The 24,121-nt window shown below is 49.3% G+C and overlaps 2 protein-coding genes across 11 annotated transcripts in view; one reads left to right on the plus strand and one right to left on the minus strand.

Annotated features, from left to right (window-relative positions):
• Positions 1-17,537, minus strand: part of ubqln4 (ubiquilin 4) — a 57,178-nt gene extending 39,641 nt beyond the window's left edge. The window contains exon 1 of the mRNA XM_052045725.1: positions 17,360-17,537. Coding sequence (XP_051901685.1) covers positions 17,360-17,458 — 99 coding nt within the window. The 5' untranslated portion in view covers positions 17,459-17,537. The remainder of the gene's footprint in view (positions 1-17,359) is intronic.
• Positions 17,538-17,548: 11 nt separating this feature from the next.
• LOC127587428 (transmembrane protein 60-like) lies at positions 17,549-18,832 on the plus strand. Of its 10 annotated transcripts, none has more exons than XM_052045730.1 (3): positions 17,549-18,134; positions 18,525-18,612; positions 18,749-18,829. In XM_052045730.1, the coding sequence occupies exon 1, from the start codon at positions 17,648-17,650 to the stop codon at positions 18,047-18,049; it is 402 nt and encodes a 133-aa protein (XP_051901690.1). In that variant the 5' UTR covers positions 17,549-17,647; the 3' UTR covers positions 18,050-18,134; positions 18,525-18,612; positions 18,749-18,829. The 10 variants fall into 10 exon arrangements, with proteins under 10 accessions (XP_051901690.1, XP_051901691.1, XP_051901695.1 ...); XM_052045731.1 differs by lacking the exon at positions 18,525-18,612 and adding an exon at positions 18,246-18,333 and having other exon boundaries at positions 18,693-18,779; XM_052045735.1 differs by lacking the exons at positions 18,525-18,612; positions 18,749-18,829 and adding exons at positions 18,302-18,333; positions 18,637-18,723.
• The last annotated feature ends 5,289 nt before the right edge of the window (positions 18,833-24,121 follow it).

Raw genomic sequence — 24,121 nt, forward strand, 5'->3', positions numbered from 1 at the left:
ATAAGGCATTCGCCTATCGAGTCTGCTCCACCGTTTAATTGTGGCTGATTTTTTTTTCCAACCCCATTCTCCCGCCTTCTCCCAGTAACAACTCCCTTACCAATCAATAATCTATCAATCTCTGCCTTAAATACTTGGTCTCCGCAGGCATCTGCGGCAATGAATTCTACAGATTTACCACCCTCTGGCTGAAGAAATTCCTCCTCATCTCAGTTTTAAAGGGACGTCCCTTTATTCTGAGGCTGTGCCTTCAGATCTTGGACTCTGCTACTGACGGAAACATCCTCTCCATGTCCACTCTACCGGTTCCCAGCTCTCTGGAGTGGGGGATGAACATTGTGACCAAAGAGACAAGAATGATTTCCGCTAAGACATGCCTTACATATCCCTCGCGCCACTTTTCTCAGAGGACTACAGCTAGACTGTAGTTTTCTGTCTATTGACCACTAACATACAGCATTCATTCACCTTCTGGTCAGAGAAACATCATCAACACCAAATTGCTGATGCGAGTTCACTTGGAAGTGAAAGGCACCAATCTGAACTGATCAACAAAATACAAAGTGAAAACTTTGACCACACCAGCCTTGTGATACCCACCATGCACAGCACAGACTGAATGAAGAAAATGCTATGGCTATGAGCATACTTCAGGACCAGCATCTCAGCGAAGCACTAGAACGTCAGCAGTCATAGGTGATAAAACTTTCCAAAGAGCCTTTGCCTTGTTGGCCTTGTGATACTGGGAAAGATGTCAAGGTTCTGGAAAAAGGCCAGAGGTTTGCTAAAATAGTGCAATGTTATGAGGGTACACTGACATTCTTCATCAGAACAAAAATGGTGGAGGAGACCCAATGTTCAAAATTATAAAAGCTTTCGTGAAACAAAAATGATTCACTGGTATCACTAGACTTTGATTTAGTAAACAGAATGAATAAAAATGACAATCTGTTATCTAGAAGGTGGAAAGGATGCTAAACTCACAACAGAGAGAGTCCATATTTATTTGTAAAGGGAAGTAGACAAAAATTAAAATTTCCCCTTGTATAAATTTGGTATTTTTGCAAAGCTCATCTCTTTTTTGTATGCTGCATGCATACAAAATATTTTTAAATATAAGGAACAAGGATAATGATTGTTAATTCATTTGTGGACATCTGGCATGGGCAGCATTTATGCCCATCCCTAACTGCTCGAACTGAGTGGTGTGCGAAGCCATTTCAGACCTCATTTAACAGTCAACTACAGCTAGACTGTAGTTTTCTGTCTATTGACCACTAACATACAGCATTCATTCACCTTCTGGTCAGAGAAACATCATCAACACCAAATTGCCGATGCGAGTTCACTTGGAAGTGATACAAGCTTGACTCGGTAAGGATTGGAGATTTCCTCCCAGAACGACATAAGTGAACTAGATGGCATTCTACAACGTGCCCTCATTTTTGGTTATGACTATTTTTTTTAAATTCCACATCATTCACTGACTTTAAATACCAGAGCTGCCAGCATGGTGTCTGGATTACTACTCCAGTAATTTAACATCTCTAACTCAACTGTAGCCTTACATCACAATTATCACCACGAGAGCACAGGCAAGATGTACAAATTCATGAGCTGAATGGCAATGTTCCTTTTAGTACAATTCAAATCTGCTCACTGATGGTGATTCTTTGCCCTTCTCTACAGTCTATTTTTAATTTTAACATCACACAGCAGCAAACAAGCTTCACAAAAGTACCCAGTTTACACACATTGGAAATTAGCATTTGGATATTTGGAACATTTCCAATCCACCCAATGTATTATATTCACCCAGCATGAGATTTAAGGTATAGCATTTATTACCAGACTTTTATAGAATGAGACAAAGCAAAAACAAACTGCTGGAGGAACTCAGCGGGTTAGGCAGCATCTGTGGAGGGAAATGGACAGTCTACGTTCCGGGCTGAGACCCTTCATCTTGGCTGAAAGATAGCCAGAATGAAGAGGTGAAGGGGATCAAGAGCTAGCAAGCAATAGGTGGATCCAGGTGAGAAGGGTGCTTAGCGGATGGAGGAGGGAAGAGTGGAAATAGCGACAGAAGCTGGGAGGTGACGGTGGAGGCAACAAAGGGCTGCAGACGGTGGAATCTGATAGAAAAGAAAGGTGGAGAATGGAACCACGTAAGGGAGGTGGGGTGTGCAGATGGGTACAATAGGGGGAGGGAACCCAGTGGGAGGAGTGTGTGGGTAATGGGCAGATGGAGTGAGTGGGGGAGAGGAAAGAAACAGGGTGATGGGACCTGAAGGTATAGCATAAAACCACAACTTGGATCATGGTGGCTCCATCAGTCCCACTACCCCCACTCTTTCCCCACAGCTCTGCAAGTTTCTCCCCTTCAAATATCTTAACCTATTCCCTATTGACCATGATCTGATAACACTTTACATAATGATTTGATATTATTTAGTTCACTCTGAAACTAGATTCTTCGATTGGAGCAAAGTAAACTACAGAGGTATTAGGGCTACAGTAGACTGGTACACTACATTAGAACATCGAAGGTAACACCACAGGAACAGGCCCTTTGCTCCACAATGACTGGGCCAACCACGATGCCAATTTAAACTAATGCCATATGCCTGCAGTGGTCCTTATCCTTCCACTCCCTGCCTGTGTGTGTGCCTATCTAAATACCTCTTAAACATTGCTATCTTAACTGCTTCCACCACTTCCCCTGACAGCATGTTCCAGGCACCTACCATTCTGTGTAAAAAAAAAGCTTGCCTCATAAATCTCCATTAAACTTCCCCCCCGCCTCACCTTAAAGCTATGCCCTCTAGTATTTGACATTTCCACCTTTGGATAAGATTCTCTCTAACCTATCTATGCCTCTCATCTTATAAATCTTCATCAGGTCATCCCTCAGCCTCTGATGCTCCAGAGAAAACAATCCAAGTTTGTCCAACCTGTCCTGATAGCCAATACTCTAACCCAGGAAAGGTCATGGTGAACCTCCTCTGCACCCTCTCCAAAGCTTCCACATCCTTCCTGCAATGCAGTGACCAGAATTGCATACAATACTCCAAATGTGGTCTAACCAAAGTTTTAGTGAGCTGAGAGATCACAAGAGAAAGCAAGAGGAAGGGAGATAAGCCTTAGAAAAGGTGTAAAAATGTTACATTGGAGCTATGTTGGAGTGGCCACTTTAACAGTGGCTGCTTCTGAAGTCGAAGTGCTGTGTTTAGAATCAAATTGCAAAGGCTTTTGTGAGGCTTTGGCAAGAAGGCCGAGTGGAAACACAGGAATGCAATGCAATGTTGTTCCTTTTTATTTACATCTATAATTAAAAAGGATTTGAATGTCAGGATGCCTCATAGGGGGTACAGAACATTCAGAAAGGGGAGTGTGAGCAGCCAGAGGTCATAATCTCTGGATTATTCCCTGTGCCACATCCAAATGAATACAGACATAGGAAGGTCGGACAGATGAAAACATGGCTGAAGCACTGGTGCAGGAGGAAGGGCTTCAGGATGTTTGGATCATTGGCAACTCCTTTGGAGCAGAAGTGACCTGTACAATGAGGATAGGTTGCAAATGGAATGGGAAGGAATCAATATCTATGCAGGGAGGTTTGCTAGTGCTACTCAACAGGGTTTGAACTAGTGAGGCAGGGGGTTGAGATCCAGAAATGACAGTGCAGCAGGTGGGGAGGCTGACTCATATGTAGAAAATAGAACTGGCAAGTCCATTGGGAAAAGTAGGCAAGGAGGAGGCATGCTTCAGGTAAAGGAAAATGGTATTGAACAAGTCACTTTGAGGTTTATAGGGGACACAGGAGAGAATATAAGAAAAAAATTAGGACGGCAAAGATGGACTATGAAATGACCTTGGCACGTAGGATTAAGGAGAATCCCAAAACCTTTTATATTAAAAACAAGACAGTAGCTAAAAGAGGAATAGGTACTCTCAGAGACCAGAGGGGTAATATATGTTTGGAGCCAGGGGTATGAGCACGATCCTAAATGAATACTTATCAGCATTCACCAGGGAGAAGGGCATAGAGGCTGGAGGGTTAAGGGAGGGGTACGCTGAAATTCTGGAACATACATCAGGAAGGAGGAAGTGCTAAAATACTGGCACACATTAGGGTGGATAAATCCCCAGGGCCTGACACGATCTATCCTAGAATACTAAGGGAAGCAAGGGAGGAGATTGCTGGGGCTCTGACGGAGATTTTCTGCATCTTAATTAGCTGTGGGTGGATACGGAGACTGGAGGATAGCTATAAATTTTCCCCTTGTTCGGAAAGGGCAGTAGGGATAAACTGGAAATCTACAGGCCAGTGTACCTTACATCAGTGGTAAGGAAGTTGTTGAAGATTCTGAGCAAGAGAACTAATGTTCACTTGGAAATGCAGGGGCTGCTCAGGAGGAGTCAGCATTGTTTTGTGGCAAGGGAAATTATGCCTCACAAAAACTTTGAATTTTTTGAGGAGGTAACTAAGAAAACTGATGAAGGCAGCGTGGTAGATATGGTTTACATGAACGTAATAAGGCTTTTGACAAGGTCAAAAGGTTAGGATGCAAGGGATCAGAGGCGTGTTGGCAAACTGGATCCAATATTGGCTTGGTGGTAGGAGACAGAGGGTCGTGGTGGATGGGTGCTTTTCTGACTGGAAGTGTGCAACATGTGGCATACTACACAGATCGGTGCTGGGACCTTCTGTTGTTTGCAATATAGAAACATAACTTGGATGAGAATGTAATGTGGTCTGATTAGTAAATCTGCAGAGACCTGAAAATTGGTGTGGTCATAGACAGCAAAGAAGGTTGCCTAATGATACAGCGGGACATAGATCAGTTGGGAAGCTGGGTGGAGTGGTGACAAGCAGATGCAATTTAATCCAGACAAGTGTGAAGGTAATATATTCTGGGAAGATAATTTCTGGAAGAACATAGACAGTAAATGGAGTGATGACAGAGAGATCTTGGGGTGCAAGTCTATAACTCCCTGAAAGTGACCACACAGATGGGTAGGATAGTTGGCTTCATAGGCCAAGGCATTGAATAAAAGAAGTGGGTCGTCAGGTTGCAGCTATATGGAACAGGTTAGACTGCACTTGGAGTGTTGTCTATAAGTTTCTGGTCTCCACAACACAGGACAGATGTGGTAGCAATAAAGAGCAAGCAGAAGAGATTCACCAGGATGTCGGTTTATCTTATCAAAGGAGGTGGTGAAGGCATATACAATTACAGTGCTTGGATAGGAAAGGTGGTGGAGGGATACAGCCCTGATGTGGGCAAATGAGATTAGCAACGACAGCCATCGTGGTCGGGCATGGATAATGTGGGTCGCAAGGGCTAAATAAGATAAAGATAGTATTTCGAACATGGGAAAAGCTACAATGTTCCTCCCAAATGAGCAGAAAGACTGTGGATTGGAAACATTCGATCTATCAGGAAGAGAGTTCCAAAGGATTAATAATACGAGAGTAAGGTAGTGAAAAACACAAATCAGATGTAAAAGTTTCTACAGGTAGGTAAAAAGGTGAAGATTAACAGAACTTAATGTGGGCCCATTATAGCCTGAGACAGTGTGAACAGTTAGAAGAGATTGCTGCTCACAGTGCCAACGATCAAAGTTCAATCCCAACCTCCAGTGCTATCTGTGTCCAGTTTGCACGTTCTCCCTATGACTGCGTGGACGCTGCCGTCTCCTGCCACATCCCAAAAACGTGGGTTGGTAAGTGGTAGAATCTGGGGTTGGGGAAAGAGGGAGTAGATGGGAACATAGGTGAACTAGTCACAGAGGAAAGATAAGAGGGGGTAGTGGGATCTCTATGAGGTGGGAATGGATCTCCTAGGCCAAAGGATCAATATCATAAAGAAACGTGGAATTATATTAGGGTGCAAGGAAATGGTAGAACAACTATATAAATACTTTGTGACTACATGAAGACATAAAACTCCCAAAAATAAGAGAGGACAATGGGTCAGCATAAATAAGCTCAAAGAATTTTTCATTGGTTAAAATCTAATAGTAGTCATAAAGCAATACAGCACAGATACAGGCCCTTCGGCCCAATGAATCCATGCTGACCATGGTGCCCACCCTGCTACTCTCAATTTTGCTGTTGTTTGACCCATATCCCACCAAGCCCTGCCCCTCCTTTGTATGCATCCAAGTGCTTTTGTGAATGATACTATTGTACCTGCCTCAACCACTTCCCTCTGGCCGCTTGTTCCACATACTCATCACCCCTCTGCCATGAAAAAGTTGTCCCCACTGGTCCTTTTCAAATCCCTTGCCTCTCACCCTAAACCTATGCCCCCTAGCTTTGGACTCCCCTATCCTGGGGAAAGACTGTTACTATCCACCTTATCATGCCTCTCATAATTTTAAACCCTTCTATAAGGTCACCCCTCATTCTCCTAGTTTCCAAGGAATAAAGACCTAGCCTGGCCAAACTCTCCCGATAACTCCTAAAAGGAGAAGAAGAAACTAATGGCACCAAAAGTTACTAAATCCCCCAGGGCCTGATGGCCAGTATCCTTGGGCTTTGGAGGTTGTGGCAATGGATGTAAGGGATGCACTGTTTGCTATCTTCCAGAATTCTATAAATTCCAGAACAGCTCTCAGACTGGAAGATGCACATATAGCCTCAGAACTCATAAAGGGGAAAACAGAACTACAGGGCAGTTAGCCTGACATAAATAATAAGGAAATAATGTAATCTATTGCATAAGGAAGCAGTAAACAGGGCACCTTAAACAGGATTAACAAGAATTTACTGAAGGAAAAGCATGTTTCATAAATTTGTCCACTTTATATGGAGGCTTGGTGAGACCAGTTCTGGAATACTGTATACAGTCTGGTCCTCCCCCCCAAGGAAGGAGGTTAGTATTGTAATAGTGTGCGTGCAGCAGGGTTCACGAAATGGATTCCTGGTATGGCAGGTTTGTCATACAAGAGATGAAGCAAACTGGTCTACACTGTCCAGAGTTCAGAAAAATACAAGGTGAACTCATTGAAACAAATAACATTCTTACAAGGCTCGACAATAAAGATAGTTGATGATATTGCTGCTGTATAGAACTTTAGTCAAGCTGCATCTAGAGTACGGTGTCCAGTTCTGATCGCCCCAATACAGGAGGGATGTGGAGGCTTTGGAGAGGGTGCAAAAGAGGATCACCAGAATATTGCCTGGATTAGAGGGTATGATCTACAAGGAGAGTTTGTTTTCTCTGGAGTGGCGGAGGCTGAGGGGAAATCTGATAGAAGTTTATAAAATTATGAGAGGCAGAGACAAGGTAGACAGTCAAAGACTTTGTCACAGGGTGGAAATGTCAAATACCTAAGGTACAGCATTAAGGTGAGGGAGGGAAAGTTTAAAGGAGATTTACGAGGGAAGTTTTTTTTCTGAAGAGTGTATATGCCTGGAACGCACAGTCAAGAAGAGGTCACGGAAACAGAATCAATAGCAACAGTTAAGAGGCATTTAGACAGGCACATGAACAGGCAGGGGATGGAGGGATATAGACCACAGGCAGATGGGTTCAGTTTTGAAAGGCATCATGGTTAGCACTGCCATTGTGGGCTGAAGGACCTGTTCAATATTCTATGATGGATGTCTGGAACCAGGGGTCACAGACTCAAAATTAGGGGCTGGCCATTCAGGATTGTGATGAGGAATTTCTTCACCAGAGGTCAGCAATGTTGGAACTCTCTGAATGGCCTATTCACCTTCCTCATACAACTGTGCCCATGCTGCCGATCCAGTAAATCACCTCCCAAGACATTGATAAACTGGTCCCAGAACCAACCATCATACGAGGTATCTTGTTTTCTGATCTAGAAAATTTTAGCATAACTTTCTTGCTTGTATTCTCTGTGCCAATTGTTATAGCCAATCATTTCAGATGATTTTTTTCTTCAACTTGTCCTGCCACTTTCAAAGGCCTTGGTATGGGAATGTACTGCAGGCTTTTAGGCTGTTCTACTGTGAGGGCAATGTAACTGGACGAATTAAGAAGATCTGGTAGCACAATCAGAAATAGACAAATTCAGTGGTAGGGATGTTACTGGAAAAAATTCTGACAGTTAATCTACATTTAGAAAGACAGGAATTAATTAAAAATATTCAATATGGTTTTGCTAAGTGGAGACTCTTTGACCAATCTGATTGAACGTTTCAAAAAGGTAACAAAATATATTGAAGGCAGTGCAGTTGGATATAGTCTGATGTCCACAAGGATCAGTGCTGGAACACTTACTGTTTGTTAAGTACATGAACAATATCAACATGAATGTAGGATGTATGATTACTAAGGCTGCAGATGACACACAAAGGCACACATTTTCCCAGGGCGACAATGGCTCACACAAGGGGACATAATTTTGTGACTGGAGGAAGATATAAGGGGGGTGTCGGGTAAGTTTTTTTTTACACAGAGAGTGGTGCGTGCGTAGAACGCACTGCCGGCAGAGGTTGTGGGGGCAGATACTGTACATTAGGGACATTTAAGAGACTCTTAGATAGACACAATAATGTTAGAGAAATGGGGGGCTATGTGGGAGGGAAGGGTTAGATAGATCTTAGAGCAGGATAAAATATCGACACAACATTGTGGGCTGAAGGGCCTGTACTGTGCTGTAATGTTCTATGTAAAGATATCAGTAGAGTTTTGACAACGAAATAAATAGTTGTAGGGTACAAGGTGATATCCATCAGTTGGTAAGATAGACAAGGCAATGGCAAATGGACTTTCCTCCCGACGTGCGAGGTGCTGTACTTTGGGAGGATGTGGGTAGGCCATACATTACAGTAAGGACTTAGAGAGTATTGAGAGGCCTTAGTGTGCAAGTCCAAGGATCCCTGAAGCTGGCAGCACAGTTAGGTAAAGTGGTGAAGGTGGCATATGGGATGTTTGCCTTCATTAGCTGGAGCATAGCAGAAAAGGCTAGATACAACTTTATAAAGCACTGGTTAGGCCACAGCTGGAGTAGTGTGTACAGTTATGGTCATCACACCATAGAAAAGATGTGCTTACACTGGAGTGCCTGGGGTGGAATGCTTCAGTTATGAGGAGAGCATGGACAGGCTGGGTTTGTTTTGCTTGGAGCTGAGGTGGCCGGGGGAAGGGGTTGGGACCTAAAGAGGCATACAAAATTATGGGAGGCAGAGACAGGGTAGATAGTAAGAAACTTTTTATCAGAGTTGTCCAAGATCAGGAGGGCATGGGTTTAAGGTGAGGAGCAAGAGGTTTACAGGATATTTGGGGAAGTAATTTTTCCCCCATGGTTGGGAATTGGAATGCACTGCCAAAGTGGGTGATGGAGGCAGAGACTCTCGCAAGGTTTAAGAATCTAGACAAAAACATTTAAAGTGCCAAGGCATGAAGGCTACAGACCAAGTACTAGTAAATTGGGTGGCATGGACATACTGGGCTGAAGGGCCTGCTTCTGTTTGGAAGGACAAAACCTGTGATTGCCCGATGTATCTATTTTCAGTGTGCAACTTCACTCAGTCACCATGACTGAACCTGAACAATTTCTGGTGTTACATCAGTTGACAGCACAGAAACAGGCCATTTGCGCCTTCACGTTCCATGCAAGCCTCAGCTCGTACCTATTTAGATCTGCGTATACATCGATTCCTTTCTTTCATGTGCATTCTCTCGCTTCCCCTCAAAGGCATCTACACAACTCATCCCAGCCAACTGTGGCAGGAGATTCCACACTCTCCCCACTATCAAGGCAATGCTTTGGATTTATTAGTGATTGTCACATTAATGGCCTCTAGTTTCAAGCTGCCCAAATGAAAACATTTTCTATGCATCTATCCCAGCCCCCACCTCTCCCACAGCTTGGAGTATCAGGTATCTTTGATGACTGTTTTTAACCCCTTCAGTGTGCAATGCAATTAACATCCGACAGTGGGAAAATCCTGCGTCAGAATTAAAATGTTAAGCTGTATTGTCAACTTTTTTCTCCCATCTTGAACTCTGCAGTTTCTTAGACCCAGCAATTAAAGAACAGCAATAAACTTCCAAGAGTCCATGGTGCAAGACCTGAAGAGGAACATGAAATAGCTATCCTCACACACCTGCAACCTGTTCATCTCCATGACAGAGTTAGCAGATTTAGGAAATGAAGTTAAGGCTTTGGTGAATAACATTTTGGAGATATTACACACTACAGCTGGTTATGGAGAGAATGAATGTGTGGGGCAGAAAACTGGGCTGTCAATTAGGCAGATTGCTTTGTCCTGGATGGGATTAATCTTTTTTTGAAATGTATTGGAACTGAACATTTTGGTAGGTCAAATATGATGGCAGAATATAGTATTAATGGCAAAACCCTTGGCAGTGTGGAGGATCAGAGGGATCTTGGGGTCCGAGTCCATAGGACGCTCAAAGCAGCTGCACAGGTTGACTCTGTGGTTAAGAAGGCACAAAGTGTATTGTCCTTCATCAATCAGGGAATTGAATTTAGGAGTCGACAGGTAATGTTGCAGCTATATAGGACCCTGGTCAGACCCCACTTGAGCACTGTGCTCAGTTCTGGTCGCCTCACTACAGGAAGGATGTGGAAACCATAGAAAGGGTGCAGAGGAGATTTACAAGGACGTGGCCCGGATTGCAGAACATGCCTTATGAAAACAGGTTGAGTGAACTTGGCCTTTTCTCCTTGGAGCAACGGAGGATGAGGGGGGACCTGACAGAGGTGTATAAGGTGATGAGAGGCATTGATCGTGTGGATAGTCAGAGGCTTTTCCCCAGGGCTGAAATGGTTGCCACAAGAGGACACAGGTTTAAGGTGCTGGGGAGTAGATATAGAGGAGATGGCAGGGGTAAGTTTTTTACTCAAAGAGTGGTGAGTGCATGGAATGGGCTGCTGGCAATGGTGGTGGAGGCGGATAGGATAGGGTCTTTTAAGAGACTTTTGGACAGGTACATGGAGCTTAGAAAAAGAGAGGGCTCTGGGTAAGCCTAGTAATTTCTAAGGTAGGGACATGTTCGGCACAGATTTGTGGGCCGAAGGGCCTGAATTGTGCTGTAGGTTTTCTAAGTTTTAACTTTCCAGGCAATTGGCAAGCTTGAGATTTGTCTTGGAGATGGCAGAAAGGATAGAGAGCAAGGTGGTAAGTCATTCAATGCAGGATACACCATTTCCAAACTGTGCCTGTAGCTAATTTTTAAGAGGGTGTTTATTTTTTTTTAAAAATCAGTGGTGACCCAGGATTGTAAATGGAAAATACAATGAAGGCAACGCCGCTAAATGGCAGGTTGTTAGATCTTCTCAATAGGATGGCACGTGTGACATGACATTTTATAGAAATGGTCGTATAGCACTGAAATGGGCCCCATCCAAGTACCTATCTAAATGCCTTTACAGCACCGTATCCACCACTACCTCCTCCTCTGGCAGTTTGTTCCAGATAACCCATGTGGAAAATTTACCCATGAGATCTCCTATAAATCTCTCCTCTTACCTTTTACCTGTGCCCTCTAGTTCTGGACTCTCCTGCACCTTATCTATGCCCCTCATAATTTTATGAACCTCCATAAACTCACCCCTCAGCCTCCTACATTCCTATGAAAATAAACACAGCCTAATAACATAATATAACCTCTCCTTATAACTACAGCCTTCCATTCCAGGCAACGTCCTGGTGAATCTCTTCTGCACTCTACTGCTATCAGATCCTTCCAGTAGTGTGGCTTATCCAAACGTTGACCAAGTCTTACTGCTGCTTCTTAGAGTATCCCTTGGGATAAAGGCTGCCTTGCTTCCTTTCTGAGAGTCCTGACATAGTTGATTAGTCCAGTACAGGAACTGCAGACTCTGCCACAAGTATAACAGGTGATGTTTGAAGAGCCCGAGCAGTTGTTTAGGAAATTCTGCACTTGTCACTTGACCTCCAAAGAAACCCAAGCTCTGCCTTCCTGAATGCTCCTCCATGATTTTGTAGTGGTTTCAGACAACGGATTCCCAGGAAACAATAACGATATTCCATATTCACCAAGGAGATGTTGAACACATCCTTCCAGTATTTTCCCTGGACTACTGGAAATCTCTCACAAATCTTTCAGTGTATTTCAGGAGCCTGCCTGCCCACTGTAGCTGGCTGGATACTGGCAGTGTCTCCCCAGTACTGCAGAAGCTACATTGCCTATCCCTACTGCACTTATAACAGTTTCCCAATCTGCCCCTTGCAACAGCATATTTTCCTTTGTTTAGATTTAAAACCTTAGTTTCAGATTGAACCACATTACTTTCCAACAATGTAAGATTCTGGCCACTCTTTCCCTGAGGCACCTTTACAACAAGATTAATTAACCCTTTCTCACTGCTCTCTGGTCAGTTCCTCAATGTACTGATTGCATGTATTTCAGGAATTCATCCTCTGCGGTGTTAGCACTAATTTGATTTATCCAGTCTGTGTGTAAATTAAAACCCCCTCAATGCTGCGAAAAGTCACAGGCTCGAAACATTAACCGTTTCTCTTTCCATTTACTCCGCCTGACCCGTGTTTTTCCAAAACTTTGTTTCTGTTTCCCACGACAGTTTTCTATCCAAAGCTGCTTCCAACTCAACCTTAACCAGTTTTAATTTGGATACTACCTTTCTAACTACCATTTCTAGCTTTGTTTCTCTGCCTCCTGACTCTCCTCTCAGGGTCCACCACCCTGCCAAGCTAGGTTAAATACTCAAAGTCACTAACAAACAACCCTGGAAGATATTAGCCCTGGTCCGGTGGAGGTGTAACGAAGTCCAAGTTGTGCAGGTTTCACCCAATCCTCAAACAGTCCCAAAGTCTCAGAAAGCTGAAGTCTTTCCTCTAGCTGCACATTCTCTATTCTGTACATCTTTGGGACATACCACTGGCAGTAGTCCTGTGATTACTGCCTTTGAGGTCCTGCTGTTTAATTTCTTAGCTCCCTAAAGTCTCCCGGCAAGACATTCTAGTTTCTTCCCAGCTACCAACATGGGACATTAACTTCTTCACCCTCCCCCTTCAGTACTGTGCCTTGCCCCTGGCACCAGGGAGGCAACACATCATCCTGGAGTCACCCCCGCAGTCACAGAAGCACACAACTGCCCCCCTAACCACTGAATCACCCATCACTACTCTCACCCTCCTCTCCTGTGGAGCTGAGCCACATATGGTGCCATGTTCCTGGCTCTGGCTGCCCTCCTAGTAAGCAGGGTGAACTTGGGACCTCCCAGTCCACCTAACAGTCACCTTTCCGTCTCTTTTCACACTCAAGCTCCAGTACAGTGTCAAGCCTGGAAACGGCAGTCCATCGTGGGATGTAGTCGAGGCCGGAGTCACAGTTGAGCAATTCTTCAAAATACTCCTCCTGACTATGCCAAGTTTTCCTCCACGTTCACTCAGCACAGTGAGCTGTAGGTGGTCTTCACAGCACTGAAGAATCCATACCATGGATAATGAGTAGGGTGCTAGCTCTTTCCACCCACCACCTGCTCATTTGTTCATGGGTTTTCTATCGGGTCTTGACCTTCAGGTGGCGTTATATCGAACAGGCTCTTCGGCCCACAATGTCTGTGCCGAGCATGATGCCAAAATAAATTAATTCCTTCTGCCTGCACATGAACCACATCCCTCCATATTCACGTCCCTATCTAAAGGTTTCTTGAACACCACAAGTCCACCAGTACCCATGGCAGTGCTTTCCAGGTATCTACCACTCCCTGTGGGAAAAAACTTGCCCCACACTTCCCTTTAAACTTTCCCCTTAAAGTTCTGCTCTCTGGTATTGACATTTCTACCCTGAGGAAAAGGATTCTGGCTGTCTACCCTATCTATGCTTCTCATAACTTTATAAATTTTTATCAGGCTTCCCCTCAGCCTCCAACACTCCAGAGAAAACAACCCAAGTTTGTCCAGCCTCTCCTTGTAGCTCATACCCTCATATGCTCTAATCCAGGCAGTATCCTGGTAAACCTCATCTGAACCATCTCCAAAGCCTCCACACCCCTCCTGTAATGCGGCAACCAGAACTGCACACAATACTCCAAGTGCGGCCTAACCAAAGTTTTATACAGCTGCAACATGACTTCCTGACTCTATGCCCCGAGCAATGAAGGCAAGCATGCCGCATGCCACATGCCTCCTTTACCATCCCATCTACTTGCATTGCCATTTTCAGGCAGGAATGGACTTAGACCCCGAGGTCTGTACATCAGTGCTAAGGCTCCTGCCATATCTTCCCCTTAGATTTAACCTTCCAAGTACAACTGGCAGTCGAGTTAATTCTTTGCCCCTTGAGGTGATGCAGATTCCAATCTAAGAATGCCTTGGGTTAGTTAGCTCCTGGTTTCTGGGGTTTCCTGGTGGAGAGGCCATGCTGCCATTTATAACTTTACTAGCAATCATCATTACTGACGTGGTAGAGAACAGGTCACTGATAAAGCAGCTGAAGGTAGCTGGCCTGAGAAACTCGTACCAACAAGGTTTGGGGTTGAGTGAAACCTCCTCCTCTCAGCTACTCTAACTCACCTCCTGTTTGGTGTGACCCCAGTTACCAATCTCACTAACTTGCATTTACTGCCACTGTCAGATATTACCTCAACTTCAGAGACAGACATGCCAACCTCAACTCTAAATTTCAGCCAGTTATTTGTGGTAAGGTGCAAAAAGGTGCTGGGTGAACCCAGCACAACATGAACCCACTATGGCTAGCAGATAACAGAGGCAAGTATTGCTTAAAGCACAACAGCATTGTCCAGCAACTTGCCGATAATTTATCATGGACTGTAGCAGAAATGTGGGGGTTTTTGTGAGAAAGAGGTACCTGCACAGGGAGTAGAGACAGATGGGGAAAGAACAAGAACAGGATGGGGATGATCTGGAGACAGAGGTAGGAAGGAGGCCAGTGAATGGGGCGGGGTGGGGGTGGGTTTGTGGAGAAAGGGGTTTCAAAGGTCATCTGCGCAGGAAATCCATTTCACTAAATGCTTAAACTGAAACCAGCAACGGTGACTCTCAGCAGCCGAACAGACTACATCAACAGAAGTGACCCCAGTGAACACACAATGAAGCTCATTAACCCAAGATATTAGCTCTGGTCCTCCGTCCATAGATGCTGCTTGTCCATCTGAGAAAGTCACCATTTATTTTCAGTCTCCCACATCTTGCTCTGGCTGTGCTGTGAAGAATCAGCACCAATGAATGAAAAAGGTGGTTCTTGAAGTTGTTGCCCAGGAGTAACTGGGGATTAAACTTGGCTCAGTCTCTCACGTCCATCCAAAGTCCATGGGGTGAAGCCTCCCTGGAGCCCATAATCCGGGCTGACACCCCCGCTACAGGGAGAGGTTGCCACATTCTACCCCTCAACTGGATGCAAGAGATCCCGTGGCCAGTATAAGAAAAGGGAATTCATCACGGCCATCCTGAAAGCCCAACACCAAGAATCAAATGGAGACACGAGACCGCAGATGCTGGAACCTGGAGCAACAGCCTGCTGGAGGAACTCAGCAGCTCGAGCAGCATCTGTGAGGGGGGAGGAACTGTCAACATTTCTAATGCAGGGTTTTCACTTGAAATGTTGACAATTCCTTTCTCCCCTCAGAGGCTGCCTGACCTGCTGAGCTCCTCCAGCAGATTGTCTGTTGATCAAGAATCAGATGCTGGAACATCTCAATCCAGTTTGCCAAATCTCTCCATGAATGCATTGCTGACAGGACTATAACAAAATGGCAACACAGTGGCTGAAAATCACTTCAGGTGTCCCAAAAAAGGGTCCTACAAAATTTGCCAGAGTGTGTGTAAGCAGAGTAAAGGTGGTAAACACTCCTCACTCATGCCTTTTCCCCTCTACAATGTGGCACGATACAGATGTACTGAGGCAGGCCAGCCCTTCCACAACACAGGACTCACAGCACCTGCACTCGGGTAAGGCAGTGAACCAAGGCCCCACCTACCCTGTTACCAAACACCATCAGAAAAGAAAATCATGTGGGAAAGGGGAAGACTTAGGGAGAGAGAACGGGCTGCAAGGAGGGAGGGAGGGAGAGGGAGGGAGGGAGGGAGGGAGGGAGGGAGGGAGGGAGGGAGGAGGGAGGGAGGGAGCCAAGTTCAGAGGTGGGGAGAAGACGGGCTGGGCTGGGCTGGGCGGGGGGGAGCACCAAGTTTGGTGAAAGGTGGGTGCCAAGTTTAGGGAAAGGGGGAAGATCGTATGGGAGGGAGAAAATCAGGCTGCAGGGAGGGAGGGAGGCAGGGAGGGAGGGAGAAAGAAAATTGGGCTGCAGGAGGGAGGGGGAAGGGGAGATCGGGCTGGAGGGAGGGAGAGGGAGCGGGCTGGAGGGAGGGAGAGGGAGCGGGCTGGAAGGAGGGAGGGAGATCGAGCTGCAGGAGGGAGGGAGGGAGGGAGAGATCGGGCTGCCGGGAGGGAGGGAGGGAGGGAGAGATCAAGCTGCAGAGGGAGGGAGGGAGGGAGGGAGGGAGAGATCAAGCTGCAGAGGGAGGGAGGGAGGGAGGGAGAGATCAGGCTGCAGAGGGAGGGAGGGAGGGAGAGATCAGGCTGCAGAGGGAGGGAGGGAGGGAGAGATCAGGCTGCAGAGGGAGGGAGGGAGGCTGCGGAGGGAGGGAGGGAGGGAGGGAGGCTGCAGAGGGAGGGAGGGAGGGGGAGGGAGGCTGCAGAGGGAGGGAGGGAGGGAGGGAGGGAGGGAGAGATCAGGCTGCAGAGGGAGGGAGGGAGGGAGAGATCAGGCTGCAGAGGGAGGGAGGAGGGAGAGATCAGGCTGCAGAGGGAGGGAGGGAGGAGGGCTGCAGAGGGAGGGAGGGAGGGAGCTGTCCCAGAGAGAGGGAGGGAGGGAGGGAGCTGTCCCAGAGAGAGGGAGGGAGGGAGGGAGCTGTCCCAGAGAGAGGGAGGGAGGGAGAGATCAGGCTGCAGAGGGGGAGGGAGGGAGGAGAGATCAGGCCAGAGGGAGGGAGGGAGGGAGGGAGGCTGCAGAGGGAGGGAGGGAGGGAGGGAGGCTGCAGAGGGAGGGAGGAGATCGAGCTGAAGGTGGGAGGGAGGGAGGGAGGGATCGTGGGAGGGGCCTTCTGGAAGGGATGGGAAAGGCGTTACATGAATGCAGATATTCCTGCAGCCTCTCCCAGGGTCCGGGGCCACCCAACGTGGGGCGGAGCTGAGGGGGGGGGGTGAGGGGGACCGATGCCCGGTGACGGGCGGGGCGGGGCGGGGCGGGCGGTGAAGGGAAGGCCTGGCGGGGGGGGCGGGGAGGCCCGAGCCCGGGGGTAGAGTCAGGGCACCGGCCGGGGCCGGTCCGCAGGCCTCTCTCCCCCCACCCCCCCCCCAACCTCGCCGCCCGCCCCCCCCCCCCCGGGCCCGGCCGCCCTCACCTCCCGCACGGACGCCTCCTCCTCCACCGCGAACTCCTCGCGGTCCTTCGGCGTCTTCACCGTCACTTTAATCCGCCGCCTTCCAGAACCTTCCGCCATCCCTGCCCGCCCGCCCGACTGCTCGCGCACTGCCCCCCGGGAGCGGCCCCGCAGCCCCGCCCACCCGTCCACGTCATCGCGCCGCTTCCGGGGCCCCCCCCCGCCCCGGTTTCCATGGGGACGGCCCAGTGAGGCCTACACCGCGGGCCCCGAGCCTGGGGCTGGATTTTTTGCGGCTGCTGGACCAGGATGTCGCTGGCGCAGCGGGTGCTGCTGACCTGGCTGTTCGGCCTGCTCTTCCTGATCGTGCTGGTGCTGAAGATGGAGGAGACGCTGGGCTGGAGCTGGTTCCTGGTCTTCGTGCCGCTCTGGCTGCTGGACGCGGCGCTGCTGGTGCTGCTGCTGGTGCAGCTGGCGGGCCAGTGCCGGGCGGCGCAGGAGCGCGGCGGCGCGGCGGCGGGCGGACTCAAGCGCCGGGCCTGGGGCCTGTGCGCCCTGCTGCTGAAGCTGGCCTTCCTGCTGGCGCTGGCCGCCCGCCTGCAGCGGCTCGCCGACCTGCCGCTGTGCTGGGTGCTGGTGCCGCTCTGGCTGCTGCTGCTCGGCGCCATCGGGGACATGGCGCACCACACCTTCGCCGCCAGGCCCGAGTGAGGGCGGCGGGGGGCCGGGCCTGGGCCTGTCCCTGTCCCTGCCCCACCATCGGGGCCCCGGGGTCTGGGTCCGTCCCACCATTGAGGCCCGGGCCTGCCCCACCATAGGGGCCCCGGGGTCTGGGTCCGTCCCACCATCGAGGCCCGGGCCTGCCCACCATAGGGGCCCCGGGGTCTGGGTCCGTCCCACCATCGAGGCCCGGGCCTGTCCCACCATCGGGGCCCCGGGGTCTGGGTCCGTCCCACCATCGAGGCCCGGGCCTGTCCCACCATCGGGGCCCCGGGGTCTGGGTCCGTCCCACCATCGAGGCCCGGGCCTGTCCCACCATCGGGGCCCGGGGTCTGGGTCCGTCCCACCATCGAGGCCCGGGCCTGTCCCACCATCGGGGCCCCGGGGTCTGGGTCCGTCCCACCATCGAGGCCCGGGCCTGTCCCACCATCGGGGCCCCGGGGTCTGGGTCCGTCCCACCATCGAGGCCCGGGCCTGTCCCACCATCGGGGCCCCGGGGTCTGGGTCCGTCCCACCATCGAGGCCCGGGCCTGTCCCACCATCGGGGCCCCGGGGTCTGGGTCCGTCCCACCATCGAGGCCCGGGCCTGTCCCACCATCGGGGCCCCGGGGTCTGGGTCCGTCCCACCATCGAGGCCCGGGCCTGTCCCACCATCGGGGCCCCGGGGTCTGGGTCCGTCCCACCATCGAGGCCCGGGCCTGTCCCACCATCGGGGCCCCGGGGTCTGGGTCCGTCCCACCATCGAGGCCCGGGCCTGTCCCACCATCGGGGCCCTGGGGTCTGGGTCCGTCCCACCATCGAGGCCCGGGCCTGTCCCACTATCAGGGCCCCGGGGTCTGGGTCCGTCCCACCATCGAGACCCGGGCCTGTCCCACCATAGGGGCCCCGGGGCCCGGGCCTGTCCCACCATCGGGGCCCCGGGGTCTGGGTCCGTCCCACCATCGGGGCCCGGGCCTGTCCGAAGCAACGCTGGAATGTCCCGACCCTGCCCGAAGCGGGATCCTCGGCTTCAGGACAATGTTGTTGCAGAGGTGTTATGGATGGCACTTGCAGTAGACTGGATTCACTGGCTCCGGACGGTTTTCTAGACCCTGGATTCACTGGCTCGGGACTGCCCTCGGACACTGGATTCACTGGCTCATGGCGGGCCTCCAGACACTGGGCTCACTGGCTCGGTACAGGCCCCGTATTGCTGGACTCACTGGCTCGGGATGGGCCCCGTATCGTTGGACTCGCTGGCTCGGAACGAGCCCTGGACTCACTGGCTCCAGACAGTTTCCTGCACCGTTAATTCACTGGCCCGGGAATGGGCCTTCAACCCAGTTTTATTGGCTCGGGACGAGCCCCCGACGCTGGATTCACTGGCTTGGGACGAGCCTCCAGACACTATATTCACTGGCTTGGGGTGGAATTCTCGACCCTGGATTCGCTGGCTCTTGACCCTGAATTCACTGGCTCAGGACGGGCCTCCAGACACTGTATTCACTGGCTTGGGGCGGAATTCTCAACTCTGGATTTGCTGGCTCGGGATGGAACTCTGGCGATTTACTGCATTGTGTATTATCCTCTGGCGCGAATGCCATTTCTTTTCATACAATGTATTTATATTATAGAAGTAAAATCAAAGGGAGAAATGCAGCTCATGTCCGCCTGCCAGTTCTCTCTGCACAGCACCTTCCTCACATCAGGTGAAGCCAACACCTAATCTGGATTCCTTTGTCTGAGGTTGTGAGAGTGCTTTGTTTTTGTCTGATAACTTGCTGAGGGACACAGCTTCAGCCACTTACACTTAAATGTAAAAGAAAAATAAAACAGCTTTAAAATTTAAAATGTGTTCCACAGGGATCTGTTCTGGGACCCCTGCTCTTTGTGATTGTTTTTATAAATGACTTGGATCAGGATGTGGAAGGGTGGGTTAGTACGTTTGCAGATGACACGAAGGTTGGTGGTGTTGCAGATGGTGTAGAAGGTTGCTGTAGGTTTACAACAGGACATTGATAGAAGTAACAGATGGAGATCAACCCGGAAAAGTGTTACGTTTTACACTTTGGAAGATCAAATTCGAAGGTAGAATACAAGGTTAATCGCAGGTCTCTTAGCAGTGTGGAGGAACAGAGGGATCTTGGGGTCCACGTCAGTAGATCCCTCAAGGTTGCCACGCAGGTTGATAGGGTTGTTAAGAAGGTTTATGGTGTATTGGCCTTCATTAGTCGGGGTATTGAGTTCAAGAGCCACAATGTGATGTTGCAGCTCTATGGAACTCTGGTTAGACCACACTTGGAGTATTGTGTTCAGTTCTGGTCGCCTCATTATAAAAAGGATGTGGAAGCTTTAGAGAGGATGCAGAGGAGATTTACCAGGATGCTGCCTGGATTGGAGACCATGTCTTATGAGGATAGGTTGAGCGAGCTAGAGCTTTTCTCTTTGGAGCTGAGGAGGATGAGAGGTGACTTGATAGAGGTGTACAAGATGATAAGAGGCATAGATCAAGTGGACAGTCAGAGACTTTTTCCCAGGGCGACAATGGCACACACGAGGGGGCATAATTTTAAGGTGATTGGAGGAAGGTATAAGGGGGATGTCAGAGGCAAGTTTTTTTACACAGAGAGTGGTGGGTGCGTGGAATGCACTGCCGGCAGAGGTTGTGGGGGCAGATACATTGGGGACACTTAAGAGACTCTTAGACACATGAATGATAGAGAAATGGGGGGCTATGTGGGAGGGAAGGGTTAGATCGCTCTTAGAGCAGGATAAAATGTCTGCGCAACATTGTGGGCTGAAGGGCCTGTGCTGTGCTGTAATGTTCTATGTAACAGCTGCTACAGGCATGTTAACTGTATCCGACCTGGTTCTACCCACCAACTACCCACAGGCTTCAGCCATTGGCTCCTGGTTTCGCCTGCCCTGCGCCTCTCCCTTTACAGTTCCCACTATCACCTTCCCCACTTATCAGGTTGCAGCACCGGTCATCTTGTTTGCCCCAGCTCATCACCCTCCAGCGGCTGTCTCCACCTTCGTCCGCCCCTCGCTCCACCTCATCATTTTGTATACCTCTGTAAGATCTCCCTCATTCTCCTGCGCTCCAGGGAATAAAGTCCTAACCTATTCAACCAATACCTGTAACTCAGGTCCTCAAGTCCCAGCAACATCCTTGGAGTCTCCCAACTCCACCCCTCCCCTAGCAAGATCCGCCCGTCATCCCTTCACCCCTCCTCGGTCCACACCAATCACCTTGGACTCCTATCTCGCCTCTCCCCTCTCCACTCTGCCCTGATGCAGGGTTCCAACCCAAACCCCCCCCCCCCCCCCCCACAGATGCTGCTGAGTTCCTCCAGAAGATTGTTTCTTGCTCTAGCTTCCAGCATCTTCAGTCTGTGTCCATTCTACAAACTTTCTCTGCCCCCCCACTCCACCAACCTCCTACCCTGAGACAGAGCCACCCAGTCCCTACAATCCCCAGCCTGGGAAAACAGCCTCTGACACCCGTCGCGACAAGCCTGTTCACTGGCTCCGTAACGCCCAATGACTGCCTGCTAAGCCTGAGATGAGGATTCTTCCCTCACTGAGAATCAGGAAGCTTTGGAGTTCTCTCCACTATATTTAAGGGTGAATTGGGCCGATCATAGGTCCACGTGGAATTGTTGTTTAAGAGGAACAGGCCAGAAAGTGGAAATCAAAAATCTGCAGATGCTGAGAGTCTGAAATAAAAACAGAAAATGCTGGGAACACTCAGCAGGCCAAGCAGCGTCTGTGGAGAGAGAAAGACTTAACGCTTCAGATGAGCGGCCATCCCCCCACCTTCACTGCTACTGAGACTAACCTGTGTCTCTCTATGTCACTTCTGATGAAGGGTCCCTCATCTGAAAGGTTAACTGTTGCTCTCTCTGCAGATGCTGCCCGACCTGTTTAGTTTCCAGAGCATTTCCTGATTTTATATCGAGTTGGCTCAGTTTTCCTTATTCTACTTGTCCCACAAGCTTACCAGACCAAGAAGGTGAATGCGGAGCTAACTGCCACTTCAACTTGTCCTATCACGGACTCTCCCTCTGTTCTACACATCTCACCCCCACCTCACCTTCTCTCCCACTGAAAACTTAACGTGCATCTCTCTCCCCCACCCCCCCCCCCCCTCCGTTCTGACAAAGTGTCCTGGGCCTGTTTCTCTCCACAAATGCTACCGGACCTGCTGAGTTTTTTCTGCATTTTCTATTTTTACTTTGAGCAGGAAAGAGAAGCTGATCTGGGCCTTGTCCTCTGTCACAACAGGCAATTGGGTTATTAAATACAGTGTTTGAGCACCATCCAGGCACCTCATTCCATATACAAGGACATCGGGGTAGTAAAAAGGTAAACAGAATGCAGAATATAGTGTTACAGAGGAAGTGCGGTGCAGGTAGGTAAATAAAGTGCAAGGGCCACGACGAGGTAGATTGGGAGATCAGGAGTTCCCCTTATTGACAATCCAGATGTGACGGAGCAGCAGAATCCTCGCTCAAGCCCTGGGCAGGGAGCTGAAATGGATTTGACAACTGCAAACAGACCTGGGGTTGGCGGACACCTGTTCCACAACTAAAGCAAGAGGTTAGCTGGGGAAAAAGGTGGGGCCACTCAGGTGAAGGAGGGAATTTGCGTCCCAAGCCAGAGGAAGTGGGCGAGGTAACTAAACGAGTGCTTCATGTCAGTATTCACAGAGGAGAAGGTCACGGAGGACAGTGAGAGGGTCGTGAGAACAGGGAGGGATATGCTGATATTCTCGGGTATATTGATATCATGGATGAGGAGATGGGTCTCCTGAAGGACTTTTAAGGCGGATAATTCCCAAAAGTGGGATCTATCCCAGATTATTAAGAGAGGAAATTCTGGGGCCTTGACAAAGATCTTTGCGTCCTCTTTAGCCCTAAGTAAGGTCCCAGAGGACTGGAGAACAGCCAATGTTGTTCCTTTGTTTGAGGAGGTGTATCGTGGAGGGTCGTGGCTGTCACGTGAGAGCACTGCCCACTACCTGGTCAGGAGACACACCACTGCCAATCAGGGGTTGGCCCCGCCCCACCCATCAGCACACACTTGACCATTGTCCCCTTGTAAATTACCTGGGCTGGACCCCCCAGCCCCCCCAGCACCATAAAAGGCACCACATGTGCTCGGCTTGCTCTCTTTGCCATCTTCGGGGGATCACCCTGCTTCACTCCAGGCCGAGTACCGTAGAACAGTGCTGGGAAAATCGTTGGTGAGGTGTGCACTGTTAAAGGGTTGGGAGTGTTTTAGTTAGTGTCCCTAGTAGCATAGAGCCGTGCCTGCACTGAGTCAAGGGGTGATGGGTATCGTATTGTTTTTTCCTTGATTGTATGTACCTAGTTCGGTGTGTGTGTGTGTGTGTGTGTGTGTGTGTGTGTGTGTGTATTTTACCCCCCCGTGTGATTTTCCCACGCCCGCTATAAACTGACCGCGTGTGTGTGTTATTCCTGTTACCATTTTCCCAAGCTCTTTTGTAAATAAAATCCTTTACTGCCAGATTGTGTTCAGAGTCCTTGCTATTGAGACCCATCGAATTTGTTTTCTCACTCACGACAGGAGAGCAGGCGGGATAATCCAGCAAATTATCGGCCTGTGATCCTCACATCAATGGGAGGGGAATTATCCGAAAAGATTCTTTGGGATAGGATTGATCCTTACCTGGAAATGCAAGAACTTACTAGGGACAGTCAGCATGGCTTTGTACAGGTAGATCATGTCTTCCAAACCCGAGGTTTTTGAGGAGGTGACGAAGATGATCGATGAGGGCAAGGCTGTCGATGTTATCTACATAGGTTTTAGTAAAGCATTCAACAATGGTCCTCATGGTAGGCTTATCCAGGAGACTAAGGCACAAGGTGACTTGGGAGATTGTATTCTATGGCTTGGCCATGGAAGACTGAGGGTAATGGTGGTGGAGAGTGTTTTTCTGACTGGAGGTCTGTGATCAGTGTTGTTCTTCAGGGATCAATGCTGGGACTTCTGCTGTCTGTGATAAATGATATGGATGAAAGTGTAGGAACGCTGAACAGTTTGCCGACATCGTAAAAA

Source organism: Pristis pectinata, chromosome 40 (genome assembly GCF_009764475.1).
Source record: "Pristis pectinata isolate sPriPec2 chromosome 40, sPriPec2.1.pri, whole genome shotgun sequence".
Classification (NCBI taxonomy): domain Eukaryota; kingdom Metazoa; phylum Chordata; class Chondrichthyes; order Rhinopristiformes; family Pristidae; genus Pristis; species Pristis pectinata.